The sequence below is a fragment of the Jaculus jaculus genome, chromosome 16, assembly GCF_020740685.1.
Source record: "Jaculus jaculus isolate mJacJac1 chromosome 16, mJacJac1.mat.Y.cur, whole genome shotgun sequence".
NCBI lineage: Eukaryota > Metazoa > Chordata > Mammalia > Rodentia > Dipodidae > Jaculus > Jaculus jaculus.
The window spans coordinates 37,536,453-37,553,437 of NC_059117.1; the positions used below are offsets into that span (position 1 = coordinate 37,536,453).

Genomic DNA, 16,985 nt, shown 5'->3' on the forward strand with positions numbered 1-16,985 from the left:
GACTCAGTAACATCTGCCAGAGTACCTCACAGGTGGCTTCAGGGCACCTATTGCTGGTCCCTTTGATTAACTCTCCAGTCTGTAACTTAAAAAGAAAATGTCTGACTTGACTCTGGGGCTACACTCATTACCAGAGGGCTCCAAGCGAGTGATATTTCTAAAAGAAGGGCTGGGGAGATGGCTCAGTGATTAAGGGTGCTTGTGGGCAAAGTTTGCCTGGCCAGCTTCAATGCCCAGTACCCACTTAAACCAAATACATAAAAATAATTTTTTAAGAAGAATATGGAAGAAGTCATGCCTCCCTGAAACAAAGGACCACTGAGGGGCCTCAAATCTGACACAGAGCAGGAGCAAGCAGGTCTACCTCGGCAAATAATACGGTGTCAGGCCTCACAGGGCCAAGTATGGCCAAAGTCCGCAAGCATGGCAAGCATGTGCTTGAGTCTGCCAGCCAGGAAGGCTCTGCTGGCAGCTCTGAACTAGCCCTTTCCCTCGGCCTTCATCTCCAGTACATGCATGTACATTAGTGATACCTGGCGACCGTCTTGAAGAGCAGTGCAAGAGAAAGCTAGATGGGTTTCGCCAGCTGGTAGGTGTCTACCCTTCATTCTCCCATTCCTGTCCTTCCCAATGACCCATCTAGAAGTTTCCTTACCAAGTGGCACAGTGTAGAAATCATCTGGAGCTTACAGCAAGTGCCCAGGAGAACTGCAGCATTGTCTGGCATTTCTGTAGAGGACAAAAGTCACAGTCACAGATGGCAGAGGAAGCAGAGGAGAGCTAAGATCCATCTGTAAGACAAGAAAATAGCCAGCTGCCCACCATGAGACACGCCACCTCTATCACATCTGCCAGGACCCAGGAGAAATTTCAGAGGAAGTGCTCACATGAATAACTGCTTGCTTCTGGCCTGACAGCCACTTCCAGGGCAACGGTGACAGACATGGTATTCAGTCAAAACTCATCAAAGCAGACATCCAAAGCCTACAGAGAACTCAACACTAAATCAGACTGCCAACAGGCTTGCATGGCCCAGGGAACATTGGGGGAAAAGGGGTGGAAAGATTCTAAGAGCCACAGAGTGCATAGGAATATCCTGAGGCACAGACCCTTACTACCCCACAGAGACTGACTGAGGCCTTTATGGCCCCACAGTGAATACCATAGCCCCACTGAAGAGGGCCCCAGGGTAACGGTAGCAGAAGCAAGAGGATAAAAAAGTATAACCTGTTAATAAGTTATGTATTGTGCATAATATTAAATTATTAGATATTAAAAAGTGAAAAAAATTAAAGCCACAGCCATTGTTGAAAAAAGTTTGTAGAAGCCAGGAGTGGTGGTACACACCTGTAATCTCAGCACTTGGGAGGTTAAGGCAGGACAATCAAGTTTGAAGCTAGCCTGAGGCCCGCAGTAAGACCCTGTCTCAAGAAAACCAAGCTGATAATCCACCCAGCCCTGGATGGATATATAATTTATGTCTCACTACTTTACCACTGCCAATCCAGAAAGGTAAGGCAAGATGGCATTGAAAGGTGGTAGATCTCTGGAAGATCTCTCCCGCTGTCCCACCCTGCACGTCTGTGCCTCGCAGTAAGTGAATGGTGCTCAAGGGACAGCAGAGACCTTTCTGAAAGCGCATGTAGGCAACCCGTCACCAGGGGCTACTCTCTGATACTGAATTTGCCATTGGAGATGAAGGGGACAGACTCCAGAAAGGGAATCATGGAAAAAGCAGGCAGACAGGTTTGAGCTGTTTTGGGTATTCAGGCAATAGCCTGTTTTGCTTTTCTTTTTTTCTTTTTTTTTTCTTTTTTTTTTGTTGTTGTTGTTTTTCAAGGTAGGGTCTCACTCTAGCCCAGGCTGACCTGGAATTCGCTGTATAGTCTCAGGGTAGCCTCGAATTCATGGTGATCCTCCTACCTCTGCCTCCCGAGTGCTGGGATTAAAGGCATGCACTACCATGCCCAGCTTTGTTCTGCTTTATCAAAGCAGGGTCTTGCTATGCATGTAGCCCAGAAACTTGCAGGAGCCTCCCTGCCTCTCTTTCTGGAGTGCCAGAGTTTACAGGCGTGCAGCTCCACACCCGGCAGCTGAAGTCTTAGGCACGCCTCTGTGAGCCCATTTCCTCATTTGACCAGCCATAGGCTGTTTGGTGGGGCGCATATCAGGGTGCGACATGAACTACAAACCCTCTGCCCATGCCACTAGTTACTTCTGGAAGGGAAAGCTCAGTGGGGATTAACCAGGACGATGGCACAACTGGGTCAGGGGCATCAAGTCAGGAGTCAGCTTGGGGCTGGGTGAGACAGCTGCATCAGAAGGGCCCTGCCAACCCCCAGGGAGAGGAAACCCAAGCTAAGGTCTTTCAAGTGGATATTAAATCTCAACCATAATGAAGCAGATACAGCTCCTAAAATTACCCCAGTCCCTAGAGTACAACCTTTGAGCTAAGAAGGCAAAAAAATGTCTCTTCAGTCAGTGAGCCTAGAGACCTCTCATGAGCCGTCACATACATTATTAAGCATTATAAGTATCCTCTTTTTAAAAAATATTTTATCTATTTACTATATATAGAGAGAAAATGGGTGCACCAGGACCTCTAGCCACTGCAAATGAACTCCAGACACATGCACCACCTTGTGCATCTGGCTTATATGGGTACTGAGGAATCGAACCAGGGTCCATAGGCTTCAGGCAAGCATCTTAACTGCTAAGCCATCTCTAAACATCCATTATTAAAGGTACTGTGTCACTGAAGCTGAGGCCTAGAGAGCACAACAGAACAGCTGTTCTCAGCCAGGAGTGGGGGCAGCCAAGGGGACGAGCCACGTGAGACCCCAGAGCCACCGTCAAATGCAGTTATGTATCCATGTGCCACTGAGAATGCCTGCAGGTTCCCAAAGATACATGGGCTGAAGAGGGCACGTGTCTTCTGTACACATGTGCTTCCTCTCCCATGCTTCACAGGGTGGCTCTTGGGCCCCATGCAGTCTCCACTGCACCCCTCATTCTTGCGGATGCCTCATCCCGTGTTGCTCATCTATTACCATTTCAGCAACACCAGACGAGCCAGCACTGGGACAGAAGAGCGGGCGCCTCCACAAGACGACACTCAGCACTGTGCTCTGCTCTGACCTCCACTGGGACTGCCTGTAGCCATGTCCACTGTGCCTGAACAGACAAGGATTGTTTTGGTTGCTCTTCATATACCAGTTCTAGTTACAAATGAGATCTGCCAAGTTCAAAGCTGTGACTTTGTCCATCAATCACACAGTGGCCCAAGAAGCTTTCCAGTAAGCAGGGACTGCCAGCTTGAAAGCCCATAAAACAAAATCATGGTCTTAGGACTTAAGAGGACCTATTTTATGTTCCATCACTTACTGGGTCTTAAGGAAAACTGTCTAGGACGAAAAGGTCAACTCCAAAGACCCCAGGATTAAGAAGAACAGTAACGAGGAAGCTTCTGTAACTGACGGCTAACCAGATCAGGTTCAGATAGAAAAGAACAGGGTGGACAGAGAGAGACACTGGCTGCCAAGAATGTGTGATGTACTTAAAGCCCCCCTCCTGCCTCCAGTACAGGAAGGGAAATTTTGCATCATGTCTTCCAGTTCATGCATCTGGAGTTCAATTGCAGTGGCAAGAGGCCCTGGCACACCCATTCCCCTCCTACTCTGTTTTTACAAATAAATAAAAATATTTTTTAAAAAACTGAAGGCTCCTGGGCCTCTGTCTCTGTAGTCCTGGGGAACCCTGACACATCAGGAACTCGGGCCTTGATGTGTCCCTTGGAAGGAAATTGAGGGCTGGAGAAGTAGCTTAGCTGTTAAGGCACGTGCCTGAGAAGCCTAAGGACCCAGGTTTGATTCTCCAAGACCCACATAGGCCAGATGCACAAAGTGGCACATGTGTCTGGGGTTCATTTGCAGTAGCCAGAGGCCCTGGTGTGCTCACTCATTGATTATCTCCCTCCCTCCCTCCCTACCTCCCTCCCTCCCTCTCTCTCCCCCTCACTCTTTCTCTGTCTCAAATAAATAAGTAAATAAAATATTTTAAAAAGAAATTAGGTCTGGGAGGAGGCTGACCTAGTTAGCCACAGCTTCCTCACAGGGTTGCCCAGGAGTCCCCCTGGCATGCGTGAGAGGGGTAGACCGGCTCTGGGTGTGCAACAAGGCCCAGCCACTGCCCTGCCCCCAACCTGATGCAGCAGACACCAGATGCTCAACAGCCTGGGGAGGCTGTAACATGGGGCCACAAGTTTACACAGAGGAAGGAACAGGTCTGAAGAGCACAGACAGTTGTCAAAGGAAAGTCCCAGCCCTCAGCACTGTTAGGGCTCTGATGTGTATCATAGGCTGTATTTTGGAGATGACTTCTGGTGACAGGACCTGAGGGTAGCCCGCACATCCCTCTCAGGACAGAGGCAGCTCCAGGTGGGCGCAAAGGCCCACAGCATGGGCAGACTCTGGTCTTCCATCATGTATCTTCTTTACACCAAACCTTCTATAAACGCAGTTGTGTGTCCGTGTCCCCAGATGCACAGATGACAAACAACAACACACCTTTGGGAAGTGTCAACATACCTGCTAGTGCACTGACCAGGAAGTAGGCTGTTGCAAAGAGCTTCTGGTTGCTGACCTCATCCTGAGGGCCAGGATGCTCACCCAGTACCTTGCACCCAACAAGCCGCAGGAAGGCCGAGAGGTCCTGCTGACGAGGAGGTGTGAGCTCCTCTACCGCCTGCGTGGCCTGCGGGGACCACAGGCCACTGGCTATATCATCACACTGCAGGGCAGAGAGAGAGAGAGAGAAAGAAAGAGAGGCTGTGGTGAACCAGAGAACAAGGGAAGCATCTGCCCCTTACCACACATGCATCCACACATATACACCCACTCACACCCTTCACCTTCTTTGGAGTAAAGCAAGACATTACAGCTTTTTATATGTCAGCTGTTACCCCCAGAGTTAAATTTCCTCCCAAGGACACAGTAAGGGGAGCCTTACTCAAGTACCATCCTCCCACAGAGAAGGGAAGAGACATGCAGGACATGTTGGGCAGAACCTTCCAGAGATCACGAACAAGTGGTTACACGTGGAGCTAATAAGGGGCTGTGGAAGCATCAGCCCTTTCTGGTTCTTGTGCTCTAAGAGCAGCCCTCCAAACTTAGCATGTCCCCAGCCAGCCTCATCCGTCCCCACGGGGCAGCTGTGAGCCAGTTCAAACCCCGGGGAGCCAATTCTGCTCCATCGGTACCCCTGGGTCCTCTGGCCCTAGGTCCACCCTAATGGCCTGCTCCACCCAGGCAGCTGATGCTGTCTCCACAGGAGACCAGCATGACATTTTCCTCAAGGAAGAAGCTATTTTAGGAAGTTCAAGTCATGGGCTCTTTGAACATGTGTGCTCTTCCTGGGATTAAGTCCTGCATCCTGCAGAAAGCAACTCTATCTGGGGCTACAGGACTCTCAGCAGCTGCACACTCTATCATTTGATAACTGAAATTTCTTTTCAAGAGGGAAAAATAATATTCTTGCTTTCTTGGATGCCATAAAGCATCTGGGCAATTATCCCAATTCCCTACCAAAAATAATAATAATAAAAAAAAACTAGGTTCCAAGGGCTTAGTTTCAGGAAGAGCAAAGGTTCTGAACTGATGCAGGGTGACCAGTTACTGGGTCCCTCGCCTTTTGCATAACAGTTAAGGAGCTTGTTCTCTCTGGAAAATCTTTCTATACTCCCCCCCAAAAAAGGAACTAAATGCCTGCTGACTTGTGTTGTAAATAGGACAGGTTGACCTGAGTGATGCCACATCCCGCATTGCCCCCCTTATTTTGTTTGAATAGTGGTCCCCAAAAGGACATGTCTAACTCCGAATAGGACCTAATTAAGGTGTGGGTCTCAAAATAAGATTGTCCTATATCCAATCATGGGGATCCTTAAAAGACTACAGGAGACCCAGACACACAGAAGGAAGGCAGGGATGTGCACAATGTAGCCACAAGCCAAAGAAGCCCAGCAGAGATGCACAGAAAAGATGTGATAAAGCAGGCTGTGGTGGCACACACCTTTAATTCCAGCACTTGGGAGGCAAAGGTAGGAAGATCATAGAGTTTGAGGCCACCCTGAGACTACATAGTGAATTCCAGGTCAGCCTGGGCTAGAGCTAGACCCTATATTGAAAAAAAAAAAAGTGATGAGCCTACAGGACAGCTAAGGAACTTCCAGAGTATGTGGACCTGCTGATAGTCATTCCCCACTTTGGTCATCCAGATCTGGAAGAGAAGAAAGTTCTGATGTCTTGAACCTCAAGTTAACTGTTACAGCCCTAAGAAGCCAACTCTATCAGCCTGATGTTAGCCCCCATTTCTGCAGTTAGAAAAGTAAAGACCTACACCTAAGAAAAGAATTTAAAGGAGGTGGGAAAACAACACAATTTCATGGTAGCCAAAGCCTTATCTCAAGAGGCTGTCTGTGCACATGTCCAGAACCAGGTGTGAATTTTGGAGATGTCCCGGCCTTACCACTTGCTCCAGGACCACCAGGAAGTCCTCATCAAACAGCGCCGCCTGCAGGAGAAGGCGCAGCGCTGTCCGCTGATGCCCAGGCAGCTCTTCCAGGGGGTGGAGGCTCCTCTCCAGGTGTGTCTTGGCTATGAGGACAGAGCAAAGCGCACTGGTGACGGCTGTGCTCGGCTCACAGCCACCTCTGGGCCCCAGCTCCTTGCCAAGGGTTGGGGTACAGAGTCAGCCATGGAACTAGGAGACACAACACCCTGATTTTCCATCATGGGCACACTATGAAGGGACGGAAAGGAAGAAAAAGAGGGAAGCCCACTTTCATGTCTCAGGCCTCGCTGCTCTCTGATGACTATGTGTTAAGTGTAATAGATTATGTCCTGGAAAAGTCAACTAGGCACCTCTGTAGTGTGGTTTCTGTAGAAGTAATTTCTCAAGGCTAAATTACTAACTCTTAGACATTGCTTTTATGTTGCCTCAGAGCCACACAGACTTTTCCTGCCCTTGAAATACATTGCTGATTTGGTGTCCTATCATATTTATGTTTTCAAATGCTATCCCCCCCACCCCCACCCCCAGTGTACACTGCAAACACAGCTTCTCCACTCCCTCCCTGTCCCTGCACACAGTTCTCCAATCCGTCGGGCTGGGCTATCTGCATCGAAGCCTGGAAGCCTCTCCCTTATAATCCTGTTCTCTTTCCGAAAGGTCTACAAAACCATTGAGCAAATTAAGCCCAGTGGAGATGTGCAAACCAAATCTGATGAAACAATACTCTCCTACCCAGGACTGCACAGCATATATACTTTGCTCTCCCTCTGTAGATGGCAAATTCCTATCACCAACTGCAGAAAGTGCCACCGAGAAGGACGTAACCTCACAGCCTACATCTTCAGAAACTTCCTGGACACAGCTAAGTTCTTCCCCCAGCCCATATGAAGACAGGGGCCATTTGTGTTATACCAGGACCTGGGGAGGGCTCAAAGATCAGGACAGCCCCCACCCTGCTCCTGCCCACGGCTAGGACAGCCGCTTCACAGAAGACCTGTGGAAAGGAGGCTTTGAGGCCTTGCGTGGCCCAGTGACACAGCTCCAGCTATGGGCCACAGCCACATCAAATGGTGGCCAAAAGTTCAATCAACTCATGTCAGGGGAGCGATGTCCCTCCGCAATGGGACACACACAGCAGCATCCGCTGCCCGGGGCTTCAGGGAAGCTTTGCTGTAGAACTTCCCTCTGTTTGGCAAGCCAGAGCCTATTGTGAGCTGTTCCTAGCTTTCCCCTATGGTCCGACACCTAAGGATGGGTTTCTCCTTTTCCTCTTGCTGTTCCCTGCATGCACACACCCAGCAAAAGGAAACAAAACCCCACATGCTGTGGGGGTGCAAGAAGGATGACTGGGCGGCTCAGGAGTGCCACTGCTTCCTCTGTGGACACAGAGCCCCGAGCGCACTCTGCAATGCTGACCAAGCACCGCATGCATGTCTTGGCAACACAGCCTGGAATAGAATGAAACAGATGCAAAACTCTGTGTGCTCTGTCCTCACGGGTCACAGCTATTCTTAGTAGTCAGTGGGCTCTGTGGTTACAAGGAAAGAAGACTGCCAGGCTCCTGGCGGCCTCCCTGTACCTCCCTGTCCTCAGATGGGGAGTCTCAGACCTGGCCTTCCCCAAGACCCACCAAGGGGACCCTGTTTAGGACACTGGAGCACACAGCAGAGCCAGCCACTTTTCAAATGTTTCCTGTGCCCCACATCCTGAAGGTGGAAGCTGCACATAGGGACGGGGTTCATATTTCCATCAACCGACCAACACACCCAGGCTGCTGGCGATACCTTGTTTTAAAAGGTGCAGTGGCTCATCCCGCGAAGGCGTCCTGGGCCCTGCATCTGGAATGTCCAGGAATGCAAACTCTCGATAGACCAAGGGCTCCAGGTAGACAGAGTCGGCTCTCCCCTGGTGCTCGAAGCCACCGTGCTTCTCTTGGAGCAGGCAGAACTCTGTGGTACGACAGAAAAGGCCAAGCTGGGTAGGCACGGCATCAGCCCAGCCTGGGCACACCTTTACCTGCTCAGGGTGGGGTGAAGACACACAGGAAGGTTTGTTTTTTTGGTTTTTATCTGTGTATCTGGGTTTTGAGACAAGATCTCACTATGTAGCCCCAGATGGCCTCAAACTCACAATCTTCCTGCCTTATTGCTGTGTCTTCAGTGCTGGGCCTATGCCACCGCGCCTTGCTCGCCTGTTTATCTTTATGCTGTTTGATGAAGAGCAGGGTATCTAAGGAGGAGCACTGTGCCAAGGCACGTCGGGGAGGGAGGCTGGTTTCTAGACAGGCAGGAGTCATGGTCGTGCTGGGGCAGAAGCTGGGCAGAAGGGAAGGACCACAGAGTTGCCTCCCAGGCTGGGGTACAGGAAATGCACCAGAGAGGTGGAAAAGGTGCCCCAGGGAACTCTTCTCAGCAGCACAAAGAGGAGTTTATGTTTAAAGGCTGCAGAAGCCAGAAAACATGAAAGAATCAAAATGGAAATGCAAAAAGGAGAACCAGCACCCAAGACACTGTGGCTTTCAAAGACCCTTGTAGGAAGAAGACCCCAGGGAGTGATGGCTATCCCCATGAAGTGCAGGTACCCTCACAGGAAGGAGCTTTGGGTCTGCCCCCAATCACCAAAGATCCTCTCAGAGTTCATGAGCATCCTCTGCAAAGGGCAATGACTGCAAAAGGTCTTACAAAAGAGTCACATGACTAAAGTAATTAAGACACAGAGGATTGGGAAGATTGGTCAGTGGTTAAAGGTGTTGCTTGCAAAGTCTGCTGGCCCTGGTTCAATTCCCCAATACCCATGTAAAGCCAGTTGCACAGAGACCCTGGAACACACATATTCTCTCTCTCTCTCTCTTCCTTTCCCTCCCTCCCTCCATCCTCAAAAATAAATAAATAAATATTTAAAAATATATACAGTCAGGGGTGGTGGCACACATCTTTAATCCCAGTACTCAGGAGGCGGAGGTAGCAGGATGCTATGAGCTCGCGGCCAGCCTGCGTCTGCATAGTAAATTCCAGGTCAGCCTAAGCTAGAACAAGACCCTACCTTAAAAAAACAAATGATATATAGGGCTGGAGAGATAGCTGAGCAGTTAAGCCGCTTGCCTGTGAAGCCTAAGGACCTAGGTTCAGTTCCCCAGTGCCCATAGAAGCCAGATGCATAAGGGGGCACATATGTCTGGAGCTCATTTGCAATTGCTGGATGCCTTGGTACACCCTTTCTCCCTCCCTCTCCCTCTCTCTCTCTCTCTCTTTCTCTCTCTCTCTCACACACACACACACACAAAATGGGTAAATAAAATAAAAAATTAATTTATAAAGATATAGAAATAATGCAACCAGAAATGAATGGGTAAAACCATGTGGCGCATGAACCCAGTGGAATACCACTCCATCAAGAAACAGTAACTCTGCATTTATGTCATGTATGCATCTGGAGAATATGAAACCCCAGACAAAGAAAGACAGGCGCTGCAGACCACACCTCCATGTACACTCCAAAACCATCAAAGTCACTGAAGCAGAGAAGAAGGCAATGGTTTTCAGGGTGATAAATAGAGGAAATGGGAGAACATGGGTCAAAGGGTCCTAAGTTTCCATTACGAGTCAGTTTAGGGAATCTAACATTACAGATCAGTGACAATACTAATAATAATATATTGTCAGCTAAGACCTGGAATCAATCTAAAATGCTCAAAAAACAGATGAATGGACCAAAAAAGGGGGCGGTGGCACATTTTCATAAAGGAATTCTACCCAGCCATTCAAAAGGAATGGAATCCAGTCCTGTATGACAACAGGGGTGAGCTGGAAGACATTATGCTGAGTGAAATAAGCCAGACACAGAAAGACAAACAGCCCATGCCCTACATCATGCAAAATCTAAGACACTGAGCTTGGAACATAAAGCATGGAGCAGTGGGTCCCAGACCCCGAGAGGGCTGGAAAAAGGTGGAAAATAAACCAAACGTGTCAGGTACATGGGAGAAAGAAGTCTTGGTGTTCCACGGCCCAAACTGTGGCCATGGCTAACAGAAGGCGTGCATTTCCAAGTAGCTAGAACAGCTATTGCCATAAAGAAATGCTGACTGCCAAAGGTAAAGGGCATGCTCACTTACCTAGATGTGACAGTATACAATGTGTTCATTCACTGAAACATAAAATGTACGTATAGATATATATGCTAACAGCACATATCTCCCAAGCAGATACCCACAAATGCCAATTATGTGCAGTGAGGAATGGATTAATTAGCTTAATTGGGTAATCACTTCATAAGGAATATGATATCAACCACATTTACTCCTTGGATGTTTACAATGTTCCCCAATTACACCTCAATAAAGCAGGGGAAAGTGAGGATGTAGCCACGGGAAGACCCATCCCAGCTGTGGGCGGCACTCTTCCAAAGGCTGGGGTTCTACACTGGATAGAACGAGGGCTGGCTGGGCAGCAGCATTCATCACTCTCTGCTTCCCATGTGCCCAGTGTCACCAGCTTCCTCGGGCTCCTGCTGTCAGGCATCCCCGACATGACCCACTGTCACCTGGAACTGTAAACTGAAGTAACCCCTTCCTCCCCTAAACTGATTTTTGTCAGGGATTTTGTTCCAGTAAGGGGAAGTTGACTAACATGGCTACATAGTTAAGTTTAAGGCTACACGAGGTCCTCCAAATACAGAAACAAAAACAAAAAAAAAATACCAATACAACTGGAGAGATGATAGCTCAACTGGTAAAGTGCATGCTTTGCAAGCATGAGGACCTGAGTTCAATCCCTAGAACTCACAGGAATGCTGAGCACGGTGGCACCTACAATCCCAGCACTGGAGAGGGGCAAACAAGTGGACTCCTGGAGCTCACCAGCTAGCTAGTCTACCTTAAGCAGTGTGTGATGGGCCACGGAGACACCCTGTGCAAAAAGAGGTGGGCAGTGCTTGTGAGCACAACACAGGAGATTATCCTCTGGCTTCCACACACACACACACACACACACACACACACACACACACACACAATTTATTTTATAATAAAAGAGGGGCTAAGAAGCCTCAATGGTAAAACTTGATTGCTTGCAAAGTCTGCTGTCCCAGGCTCAATTCCCCACATAAGCCAGTCACAAGAAGTGGTGCACACATTTGGCATTTGTATGCAGCAGCAGGAGGCCTTGGCACATCACACACACACACACACACACACACACACACACACACGTTTGCGCATGTAAATAAATAAGTAAATATTTTTTAAATAATAATTATAATGTTACTGCCTAGGGTGCCACCCTTGAAACTAGGTATCTAAAGGATGGAGGTCCTATTCCTGGTATGCTGGGCACTCCACATGCCCCTCACCTTCCACTCTCAATTGCTTACTTAAAACTGAAACCTCGGGCTGGAGAGATGGCTTAGTGGTTAAGCGCTTGCCTGTGAAGCCTAAGGACCCCGGTTCGAGGCTCGGTTCCCCAGGTCCCACGTTAGCCAGATGCACAAGGGGGCGCACGCATCTGGAATTCGTTTGCAGTGGCTGGAAGCCCTGGCGCGCCCATTCTCTCTTCCCTCCTCTATCTGTCTTTCTCTCTGTGTCTATCACTCTCAAATAAATAAAAATTGAACAAAAAATATTAAAAAAAAAAACTGAAACCTCCTCAATATGTCACCTTAGTCAAGTCATTTCCACTCCCCAGAGCACAGACTCCTGGTCCACAAAATGAGATTTAATCTTGTCAACCTGACAGGTTTTAGCATCATAAAGGAAGTAAACCTGTGGGGATGTCCATGAGGGACTTTCTAGATGGAGGTGGGAAGACCCCAACTGTGGTGATGCCATTCCATAGGGTGGGGTTCCAGGCTCAATAAACAGGAGAAGGTGAGCTGGGAATCAGCACGCATCTCTTGCTGCTTCCTGACTGGGATGCAGCGTAAACCAGCTGCTGCATGCTCCCGCCATCGTGCCTTCCCCAGCGTTAGGGACTCTAAACTGTAAGCCAAAAACTCTTGTCATAGCTTTAATGTCTGATTGTCAATGTGATAGGATTTGGAATCACCATGGATAGAAGTCTCTCTGATCATTTCTATGAGGGGTTATCTAGATTAGGTTAGTTGAGATGAGAAGGCCCATCTTAACTGTGGGCAGCACCATCCTATGGACTGGATTCTGGGACTGTATAAATAAAAGGGAGCGCGCTGGCTGAGTACCCGCACTCCACTCCTCGTTGCTTTCTCACCCTCGGACAAAGCGGGAGCGGCTCCTGCCACCATGCCTTCCCTACCACCATGGACTATAATCCACAACTGGAAACTAAACTCTTGCACCTTTACTACACTTGATCTTAGCCAAAAGGCCAAGAAGCGGTAAGTCTTTCACTTTTAAACTGCTTCCAGTCGGTGTTTTGTTCCAGCAGTGAGAAAGTAACTGATACACCCTTCTTCCTTAGGTTGTTTTTGTTAAGTATTCTGTCATAGCAACAAGAAGGCCAACTAATACATGAGGCCTGGTAATTTTGTCCCATGTCCCACAGGTCCTCAAACACATGTGCCCTGGCTGACAAGGTGACATTAGGACATTGTGATCTACATCCCTTCCTTGAAGCAGGATGTCATGACAACTAGTGAGAGTTCAGTGACAGTGCACACTGTCTTACAGAAGACTCCCTCATCTGAGGACAAATGGAGAAGGTGCCAAGAGACAGCAAGAGGTGTGTACATGGTCTACCTTCCTACTTCTTCCTGTGGCAAAGTTCAAACTGAGCCAGAGCAGATGGAGTGTTTCAATGACCCACACGTGCTCACTGACCAGCCTCAGCAGCTGCCATCGCAGGTATTCTTCTTGACCTCTATCCCCAGCCCGTGAACTCCACTTACACCGAGTTGGAAGAAAACCACAGACAGATCACCATTTATATCAGTTACTTTCTCATTACTGGAACAACGTGCCCCAACATAAGAGAGGGGAAATGTCCCTCATGGAAGGGAAAGCATGGCAAGAGCAGACAGCTGGGTCACATCTCGCATCAGCAGGGAGGAAGGAGAGAGCCAGCAGGGCTAGGCTGTAACACCTCAAGGCAAGGCCCACCCCTAGCAACGCACTTCCTTCAGCAAGGCTCTCCCTCCTAAAGGTTCCACAACCTTCCTAAGTAGCACCAATTTGCTGGAGATCAAATGTTCAGACACATGAGACTATGGGGGGGGGGGCATTTTACATTCAAATTACCCTAACATTCCTCTGTGAAATTTCAGTATATGTTTCTAGATGGTAACTTTTTAAAAAGCAGAACCATAATATCATCACCCTACCCAGAGAGGCAACAATTTCTGATGTTACATTTACTCATTCATGTTCCTGAGGAAAAGGCAAGAGGTTCACTTGGGCTCCACACAACCTTGAGCAGCTAAGATGAGTGAGCAGTAGGAAAGGAAAGCCCCTATTTTCTTCGGTTGTACAACAGCATGTTTTGATGACCAGAGCAGGGTCAACTTGCAGATGGCTTCATGTTGGGGAATGTAGGGCTAACAACAATGAGGTGGGGGGAGGGCTAATGAGTGACCACTGTGCAAGGCACCACCTGGGGCTCATGGAGCTGAGTCCTCACTCAGGCTCCGGTCAGTCGAGACCCTCTTTTCCCCTTCCCAGCAGGGGACCCAAGCTCAGCAAGGTCCAACAGCTTCCCATGAGGCCTTTCTGGCTGCAGAGCCCATTTCTCACCTACTGGGGATGGGGAGGTGCTGCTTTACCTTCCCTCACCCCTCTCCACGGTGCTGCCCTCTGCCCAAGGCTGAGGCTGCACGCCACTCCCGCCCTCCTCTGCTATCTCCTCCTTTCCCTTTTCTCTCTCCGCCCAGGCCACACGGAATCAGAGGCCCTGTACCAAGGTGTGTCTCCGGAGCATGTGGGGTCCCTGGGTACCTTCAGGGGCACTTACTCACCAAACTGACCGCCCTGCTTTACATACAGCTCAATGATACCGCAGGCAATGGTGGTGGCAGCTGGGATCTCCAGTACCACGTTGGTGTCCTTGGTGATGGTCCCTTCCTCCATTGCTGACACCTGTGAGCAAGAGCATGCATCTGTTCTGTGCACCCAGACATCCTCGTCTCAGCCCCCTGCACGTGCTGGAGGGGCGCATGCAGAACTGAACAGGAAGGTTAAGCCTGTTGGCATCATGATACATTGCACACCTCATCCTACCAGTGGTTAAGCTGGTGCGTGCATATATTCCAAGGCATAGGCTAGGAGAGCACACAAATGTGTCCTCCCCCAGGAGTCCCAGCTCTGCACCTACATCCATAGCTCAGTCTTCCAAAAATGACCTTCCCAGATCCTCTACAGAAAACCAGCATCATCCACGAAAGGAAAAGCAGAGTGGCTCCACTGGCCGAGGGCTTGCCTTGCAGGCACAAAGCTCTAGGTTCCATGCCAAGCTCTGCATAAACTGGGTATGGTGATGTGCACCTGTAATCCCAGCACTTGAGATATGGAGGTGGGAGGGTCAGAAGATCAAGGTCATTCTGGGATACAGGTGGAGTTTAAGGCCAGCCTGCAAAACATGAGACCCTATCTCAGAAAAAGGAAAAGGAAAAACAAAGAAAGGAAGGGAAAGAAAGAAAGGAGGTAAGGAAACAAGGAAGGAAACAAAAAAGAAAAGACACTAAGATGAAACACCATGGCCAGCCAGCAGGGGATCACTTTAGGGTTGATGTCTACCTACTCAACTGACATTTAGTACCAGCTTGGGGCATAGGACTGAGTATAGTTTAGTCCAGATGAAACTGTATAGTAGCCATACCTTCACCTGCTGTGACTCAGCCAGCCAAGGCCTTGGGACAGCTATCACTACCACTTGGAAAGTCCTGACTCTAAGGTATGTAGAATTCTCTTATACCTGGCCTACTAGTGCCCATCTGATCAAGCTGCCCTTGGAAACACTGCACACTAATAAGAGAGAGAGCCTTACCCAGGCCCATCCGGTCACCACAGTTCTAGTGCCATGGCCAGGGTCTGCTTCAGAAAGGGACACACACCACATGGCCTGGAGAGACCCTGTCCTGAAGCACTGATCCCCTGGACTGTGGTAAATCTGAAGAAAGCTGGAAGCTTCCAACACCATGAGGAGAAGGCCCTTAAGAATGATCAAATTCCAGGGACTCAGCAGTGACTGAAGCCAAGGCCGCAAACTAACTCTTCAGAAGGTATTCTGACTGGTGAAGACACACCTAAAAGTGTCCCTTGCTAAAGGCCTCCATGGCTGGGGCCAGAGCAGCTGCCCCCGAAGTCACACCTGCACCGTCTTGGTCTGGATTCCCACCACGCCGCCACACTTCTCCTCTATCTGCACGTGCTCCGATATCACACACTTCCGTGTGGTCATGATCTTCTGTGTCACCACACACAGGACCTCGTTCCTCCTCTCCAGCACCTGCTGTAGCACGGGGCTATTCAGATTAATTGTTCTGAAAAAGAAAAATGGCTGTGAGTGGCCTAGGGCCTCAGGGAGCTTTTCTTCCACCTCCTCCTCCTCCTGCTCCTCCTCCACAGATGGAGGCTGAAAGAACAAGTGACAGCCAGCTTTGCTGAAATCCCAGTGATGAAAGAGTGGACAAGTCACTTAGAAAAACCTCAACCAAAATCTCCTGAGGCCTCCTCAAAACAGCTCTGAGGGCACAGGCTGGATTTCAGAGGAAAGTGGACTTTCAAAGAGCCAAGCTGGTTTTAAAGGAAAACCAACCCATTGGGCAACTTCCATTCACCTATCTGGGACTCTGGGGAGCTGGGGGATGTCAACTAGACCCCCAAAGCATGGGCTTGTCGGCATTATGAGAAGCACAGTCGTTGTTGACAGGGAAGAAGAGGTGTGGGTGAAAGTACAGAATACATGGGGGAGGCGGGATTTGAACAAAGGGCTCAAATCTACCAGGGGGAAGAGGGAGTAACTGCACCTGTCCTGACAAGAGTGGAGAGACCTTAAGGAAAGACAGTGTCCCTCTTCTGGCCCCCAGACAACAGACCACTATGATTTCACAGGCATCTCTAGCAGGAAGAAGGAAGAGGCAGAAGCCTGGTTTGGGACACAGAAGGAACTTGTCTCCTGGGAAAAGATTTCACCCAGTTCGGACAGCTGGACAGGACACCTTTCAGGAGAGACTGGAGCCCAGATCATGGGTCAGTGATGGGTGGAAGGCTTGGTTATGCATCCCCCTTAAGCATGGATTTAAACTTAGACCTATGTCAGGATCCCAGAGATGAACTTGGGTTCGGTGGGAATGAGGGACCTGTTTCTTGTCTCTTTTCCCAATGTGGCCACATTTAATAAAACCTCCCTTTTCTGCTTTCTTAGCCTGGTGATGATAAATGGCTAAACCTAGCTTGTTGGTGCTTCCAGAACAGAGGCTCTGACCCTAATAATTCCAGTAACATAACCTCTTAG

The 16,985-nt window shown here is 49.1% G+C and overlaps 1 protein-coding gene across 3 annotated transcripts in view; it reads right to left on the reverse strand.

Annotated features, from left to right (window-relative positions):
- The window catches only part of Gsdme (gasdermin E), a 74,983-nt gene that overhangs the window by 13,221 nt on the left and 44,777 nt on the right, over positions 1-16,985 (reverse strand). For all 3 annotated transcript variants that reach the window (XM_004652804.2, XM_045135694.1, XM_045135695.1), the window contains exons 4-9: positions 15,840-16,011; positions 14,488-14,608; positions 8,352-8,516; positions 6,523-6,650; positions 4,587-4,788; positions 656-729 (exon numbers count right to left, since the gene is read on the reverse strand). In XM_004652804.2, the coding sequence (XP_004652861.1) occupies positions 656-729; positions 4,587-4,788; positions 6,523-6,650; positions 8,352-8,516; positions 14,488-14,608; positions 15,840-16,011 (862 nt within the window). The remainder of the gene's footprint in view (positions 1-655; positions 730-4,586; positions 4,789-6,522; positions 6,651-8,351; positions 8,517-14,487; positions 14,609-15,839; positions 16,012-16,985) is intronic.